This window comes from Fundulus heteroclitus, unplaced genomic scaffold, assembly GCF_011125445.2.
Source record: "Fundulus heteroclitus isolate FHET01 unplaced genomic scaffold, MU-UCD_Fhet_4.1 scaffold_93, whole genome shotgun sequence".
NCBI lineage: Eukaryota > Metazoa > Chordata > Actinopteri > Cyprinodontiformes > Fundulidae > Fundulus > Fundulus heteroclitus.
The window spans coordinates 142,869-149,436 of record NW_023397395.1 but is presented as its reverse complement, the minus strand read 5'-3'; the positions used below and the strand labels follow the sequence as shown (position 1 = coordinate 149,436).

Genomic DNA, 6,568 nt, shown 5'->3' with positions numbered 1-6,568 from the left:
AATTGCAACCGAAGCTTCTTTTTGGTTTATGCTCATAGCACAGGAGATATCGTTGAGAGTGTGCTTTTCTCGAGATGAAGCGCAGGTTTACTGTGAACTGTTTGAAGTTGAGAAATATAGTCAAGTGGACATGGTTAATCATTTTACCCAAACTGTACAAACCTAACGACATGTGTGGTCAAGTCTTTCTCTTTTCATTTCATTTTTTTTATTTTTTGTTTTGTTTCTAACTTGGTTTTCATGTCCTGCATCTCAAATGGCACTTTTGACTCCTCCATTTTTTTACCGTAGATCAGGTTAGAGCGCAGCCACGCCGTCTCCAAGCATTCCTCTCCTCTCGGGTCGCGGGGGGAGATTTGAAAAGAGCACACCACGTTGCGGAAGAACCCTGGAAAAAGGTCGATGCCTCTCAAAAGCCATACCAACACAGAAAGCCAACCTGTGACTTCGCTTTCATGAATGTAAATTTTACCTCACGGTGTGGACACCCGGCTTGGTCTACGTCTGACATCGGACCAATTACCATTTTAGAGATTTTTTTTTTTTTTTAATATGAGGCAAAGGGAATATAAGCAGGGGTGGCACCAACTATCATTTGTGTCTCCATACGTTTTTTGTTTTCTCTCTGATTTGTGGTTTGGTTTCATGTCCAGCCCTGAACATTTTTCCTTTTGACCCGGTATCCTTCCGCCTGAAAAAAAAAAAAAAACAAGAACCTTTTTAAAAAGTTTATTCAACTGAGGAGAAGAGAGCACGCACACATCTTTGCGTTATATCGGGGTGGGCCAGGGGTGGGGGAGCCCCTTCAGTCATGTAGGTGAATATCCATGTATATTTAAATGTGAAATATACTGCAGGGGTACCTTGAATTTCAATTGTGATGCTTTCAACAGAACTTTGTGTGCCTTGACAACTTAACCATTGCTCGGCTGTGTTTACTGGCGTCCCTTTTGTGTCCTTTGCTCCTTGTCCTTTTTATCCTCTCGGACCCCACAACATGAATCATTTCATCCGTCACAAACGCAGCTCGAACCGATATATTTTTCTTGTAATTTAGGCGAGATACAAGTGATTATTTTTTTTTTTTCCTTTTCTAAATCAAAATATTGCTCAGCTTCACGTTTGTAGTTCTCCGTCGACAGTTTTCGAGCCTCATGAGATTCGTACATGTGAGGTAAAAGGGACAAGACAGTGGCGATTGTTTTCGTAGAAAAACGTCCTCGTGTTGGTGTGCTTGTCAACATTCGTTGATGTGAAACGCTCGATCAAAAAAGGGGCAGCCATGATAAGTTTAACTGTTTGCCAATAGTGTGAGCTGTATCTTGTGCATAATCAGTTTGCTCACGTTTTCCTAGTTTGCTTTCTACTTCACATCCTTCGACGGTTCTGTTGTATCGGTTTTGTGTAGCTTGAGCTTTAGTATCTTAGCCTTAAGACCCTGCAGTAAGGATAAAGGTCAACCCCAGCGTGTTATACATTTGAACTATTATTAACATGTACTTTGCCTTTGTCTGGACATTTGTATACTCTTCTGTTTATATCTGTAATCCTGCTGCTACATTAAATGAATTAATAAAAGTCTAAACGTCTGTGTGCTTTTATTTTTTTCCTGTTTTTTAGCTTTCACGTGTGCATTTATAGTTACTTGACCACGATTTTCATCAGCTCTGGTTTGTCACCTGTATAGATCACGATATACCATAGTCTGTTTTTCTGTGTCTTTTTGTTTTGGTGTAAATTATTTGAATCTGAAAGAAATCTACTGTCCCCCCCCCAAAAAAAACAACAACAAGCTTCCACGTCTCTGACATCACCATCGGGTTTCTTTTGTGTCCAAGTTGTGTTGTAACAGGAAAGCGAGCCAACGGTGCTAACACGATCAACTGGTTTTTGAAAGAAATGATATCCATCTTCAGTATGCAGTTAAAGGAAGAGTTGGGAATTTTTATTTATTTTTTCAGGAATGTAAGTCCTTTTTTGAAAAACTGCACACTGTATACTTTAAAAATGGCTGAGAGTTGCTTCTCAGCCATTTCCAAAGTATACTGTGTGAGCAGCAGAGCTACAATGAACGGCTAACCACTAAGCTAACCGGATACATAAACAAAGTGTGCATGTGCAGCTAGCAACAGGAAACTAGCAATGAACGTCCACGCACACTGCTGTTATGCGAGCGCGGCAGAATGATGGCCTGTGGGATAACCAATAGATAAGATATCCCCAGAAGATCAAGGCATCTGATTGGTTTGTTTGATTCGGACCGAATGACAGGATTGGTCAGAGTTTTTACAGTTTTGCAGCATTCGGAGATCAAATTTAAACTTTTTTCTGGATATATAATGTATTGACAACAGTCAGGATGAAAGGCCCATTTTTACCCAGTATAACAAAGTGTTTCTGAACAGGATTACCAACTATAGGTTTAAGCTCTGCTGGGGCAGATCTAAAAGTTCCTCAGGGGCTAGAGTTTGAAACCTGCGGTTAAGTGTTTGACAGATTATGCTTAAACACTGAATTTAAGGACATGGTGGCTCCGATATTGTGGAATGGGGATCTTTCTTGTATCGTGGTGTTGGGTCTATTTAGCAGGGATCAGTTTGAATACATGAAAATATTTGAAGAGGTAACGAGAGCGCTTCAGTCAACCCATAACATACTGATAAGATGCCCTTGAAATAGATGTTCCAACAAGACGACGACTCAAAACACACCAGTGGAAAAGTGAAAAGCATCATTATGTTACAACTGAGATTAACATTGTGTACCAGAAGTTGAACAACTTACTACAGACGTGGAACAGTTCTCAAAAACAAATATAATACTAAGTGCAAGGTCAGTATTTTTTGGGTTTATACAAGAAATTAGTTTGTAAAAAAAAAAAAAAAAATGCAGACACCTAGTATTAGAACAGCCTAATATTGCTCCCTGTTGCTTGAAAAATGAATCTGATCAACTTGGGGTATTCCCATTTCATTCACATTTATAGAAAGGAAGGACTTTGAACTTTATTCTTCAAAAACTTTTTAAATGACACTAAAAATGAATATATTCTGATAAAAGGAACTTTTGTTTTGTCCTCTGTGTGTGTTGAACACATTAACGAAACGGTAACTGAAAATAGAAAACGCTAATTGCCAATGATAATTCCTCAGAACATTCTGTCGAACCATAACTTGTGGATTTCTGGATTCGACATGTGTGTGCAACAATAAATAACCATATTTATTTGTCATTGTAAGTTTTTTTTTTTTTTTTGCACATTCCAATAATGTGTCCTCTGCCTTTAATCTATCCTTTAGAGAGAAGTGTGCTGCCCCAGTGTGGCACCCAGGGAGCATTGTGGGACTAAGGGTCTTTGTGGCGAGGGAGTGGCATCATTTTCTTGAAATCCGACTATATGCCCAAGTCAGGCGGCTGGACGGCACCTATGGGAGATTTCTTCAATTTGAAGTTGTAAAGACTTATGTCCCTGACCTGAAAGTCATTTGAGACCGACTCTGGCTTCAGATTGTTAAAGTTGAGCCACTCGAGCGCAGCTCAAATGCTTCAGGATCATTACAGGAACCTCTCAAGTTGCTCGACTCTTTCACTGTTTATTAAACCTACTTGATCACCTGTATTCCCGTACCTGTTGTGATGTCACCAACCCACTTACAAACAAAGCAGAGTTGGCTTATTTCCTCTACGTTCTTTTTAAAACCTTTTTTTAATGAAACTCTCCAGCGGAAATGCATCCAGCTCCGTTTTAGTCAGCGTTAGTTGGTGAAACAAAACACACCGCTGGATTCCAACTTTGAATTTTGGAAGAATTTGTTTGTTTACTTGTGAAAACAGAAGTGAACAATCACTTTTACATTCATTTTGTTGAACAAATATTGTTTAAAAATTGAGTTTCACATTGCATTCCAAGGCTACAAGGGTCACAGGTACGTCACACGCGGTTCACAGTTTACTCAGTTTTTTATGCAGAAGCTTCTTGAAGAAGGTCAAAGGATCCACAAAATCGAACCCAACGTCAAACTCGGGTTTTTTCTTCAGAGCAAGAGCAGCAACCAGTGTTGCCAGCATGGCCGTCAGCCCCCATATGTGATACTGGGTTCCTGAAGCGGGATCTCTAAAATAAAACGAGTGCAGCGTTCCGATCACCCCAGCGACACCGCTGGTGGCGTAGTGGTCCTTCTCTCTGATGAAGAAGTCCAGGGGCACGGCAAACACAGCGCTGACCTCTGACGGGTTTGGGGTTGGATTAAATGTCTCCTCTATAAACCCGACGACAGGGCTCACCAGTAGGCCTCTCTGCTGGGGAAGATTAAGGGTCTCTGTGATAAAATGATGGAGCTAGTGCTCTGGTTCCAAGTGCATTAAGTAGAAGATGGACTCTACCTTGCTGATTACTGGAAACAACGTGCAGACCACCTCCACGTGATCAGGCGGTAGTCCTATCTCCTCCTGTGCCTCTCTCAGGGCTGTCTCCACGTCATCCTGGTCACTGGGGTCTTTCTTTCCACCAGGGAAGCACACCTCCCCAGCACTGGTCCTCAGCTACACGGACGGTGGGAACAAAAAACACTTAATTAAAGTTGAAACTGCAAGACATCATCTATCCTCCGCAGATGCATCGTTTTTGGTTACCTCCTGGGAGCGCAGAGTGAGCAAGGTGTGCAGCCGTCCAGCCCTCACAAACAGGGGGATCAGCACCGAGGCTTTGGGCAGGGCGGGTAGGTAGGAGAACTTCTCCCCGATGTCAAACCGCTTTAAAGTCGCTACTGCCTCCTCTTTTAGAAGCATAGTTGTGCCATACATTAAAACGTTCCGACTCCTTACGAAATGCCTAACTGATTTCTGTAAAACAACAAACATGCCTTTTGAGGCGTTTTAAACGGTTTCCATTCAGAGGAGAAGCTAGCTGTGATTTACCTCAAAAAGCTACGGTCCGCAGGAGATGACAGCTGCAACGACCACGTGGGTTTGTGGTATTAAATATAAATATACCACGTTAAAGCAATCGGCTTCTATAATACAAGGAGAATTTTAAAAACAAGCAGTTGGAGGAAACTTACAACACGATCGACAAAAGAAACATTAGTTCCGGAAGGCGGTCCAACTTCTTTATGTGTATAACAAACGTCGATTGGTGTTTTCTCCGAAAGACCCGCCTTATTCTAGACCAGCCAACCAATCGCCTAATCTCCCGAACCACGGCAACCAATGGCATTAGAGCACATTCTTGTTTGGTCGGAAGTGACAAAAGTAGTAGACGCCGCCGATTTCGCTGCCCGGTTGAAACGATACGTCATCGCAGCGGCCATGTTTTGAGTGGCAAAAGCTCCTTGACAAGTTAGAAAAGAATAGTGGAAAAACTGTGTGGAGGGTTAAAGGGGACAAAATTTAATAAATGAAGACATCCTGAGATAAATAAATGTACCATGAAATAATGAAATGTAAAAACAAATGCATAAATGCACCATTAAATTCCCATTAAATAATTAACTTTATCATTTATTTATTGAACACATCATTAAATAACTAAATACATCATTAAATGTACTGTGGAAAAAAAAATACATGTACCATGAAATAATTAAATGTAAATTTAAATATTAAGTGCCATTAAATAATTAAATACATTTTTAAATAATGGCATCGCTTTTGTTACATAAATTCACTTTTATGTACATTTCATTATTCTACTGTTTCCTTTTTTCTTCATGGTGTTTGCACAGCAGACTCATCAAGAAATGATTTAAACTATCACCTTCACCCATCAAAGTCAGTGGTGGGATTAGGGAAACCCTGGCGCCTCATTGCCTGCTTCAGATTGAGCAAGAAAAGAGAACTTCTTCCTGTTAGAATATTGACTCAAAGGTGAATATTTTTCCTGTAAAGTGCAGAAATAACATTAATAAAGTGTTAAAACTCCAGCCTCTCTAACCCTATTTTGATTTATATATGTTTGATACATTTTTTTAGCTAATTTTGTCCCCTTTAACCATTCATATTATGCGAGTCAAAATGTAATTAATTTGGTAATTCTTTTTGTGAGAAAGAAAATTGCAGAGGGATAAAGGGATACCCTTAAAGGGATCCCTTAAAGGGATACCCTTAAATAAAGGGATACCCTTTAAACTTGTTTTTCATGTAGCCTTTTTTGTTGCATTATTTATTACTTATTGTAATGGTAATCATATAAGGTATTTTTAGTAGTAGTAGTAGTAGTAGTACAATGGCAAGCTTGTTATAAAAAATTATTAGAAATAAGAAGCAGCTGAGGAAACTATGTAGAAACTTGATATAGACTAAAGAAGCTGGTTTAAGGAACCAGTTAGGGATTGCTTCTATGCAAGATGGTGCCTTACCCTGCTAAGTGTAGCCATCAGAAGTAATGTTGCTTTTACAGCACCTTTCAAGATACAAATAACATTAAGTACATAAATATATCAGGTAATCATAAAAATAAAATGCTACATTACAAGCATTTAAAATCAACCCTGCAAAAGGCTGTGTCACCTTCACCTTTAGGCTTTGCTTTAAAAGAAAATGGGCTTTCTGTTAGTAAAAGTTGGATATA

The 6,568-nt window shown here is 39.7% G+C and overlaps 1 protein-coding gene across 4 annotated transcripts; it reads right to left on the bottom strand.

Annotated features, from left to right (window-relative positions):
* Positions 1 to 3,792: 3,792 nt before the first annotated feature.
* nudt7 (nudix (nucleoside diphosphate linked moiety X)-type motif 7) lies at positions 3,793 to 5,143 on the bottom strand. 4 transcript variants are annotated; one of them, XM_012879870.3, is made up of 5 exons: positions 5,061 to 5,143; positions 4,918 to 4,949; positions 4,633 to 4,842; positions 4,384 to 4,542; positions 3,793 to 4,299 (listed from the first exon to the last, which is right to left on the bottom strand). In XM_012879870.3, the coding sequence occupies exons 3-5, from the start codon at positions 4,801 to 4,803 to the stop codon at positions 3,943 to 3,945; spliced, it is 687 nt and encodes a 228-aa protein (XP_012735324.1). In that variant the 5' UTR covers positions 4,804 to 4,842; positions 4,918 to 4,949; positions 5,061 to 5,143; the 3' UTR covers positions 3,793 to 3,942. The 4 variants fall into 4 exon arrangements, with proteins under 4 accessions (XP_012735324.1, XP_012735323.1, XP_012735320.2 ...); XM_012879869.3 differs by having other exon boundaries at positions 4,918 to 5,116; XM_012879866.3 differs by having other exon boundaries at positions 4,633 to 5,116.
* Between the last annotated feature and the right edge of the window lie 1,425 nt (positions 5,144 to 6,568).

What these genes read in the sequence shown, in the direction of transcription:
- nudt7 (XM_012879866.3), bottom strand. Translation starts at nt 4,860, where the DNA reads ATGTTTGTTGTTTTACAGAAATCAGTTAGGCATTTCGTAAGGAGTCGG. An exon ending in TCACTCTGCGCTCCCAGGAG is followed by an intron (nt 4,543 to 4,632) that starts GTAACCAAAAAC and finishes CCGTCCGTGTAG; the next exon opens with CTGAGGACCAGTGCTGGGGA. An exon ending in TGTTTCCAGTAATCAGCAAG is followed by an intron (nt 4,300 to 4,383) that starts GTAGAGTCCATC and finishes AATCTTCCCCAG; the next exon opens with CAGAGAGGCCTACTGGTGAG.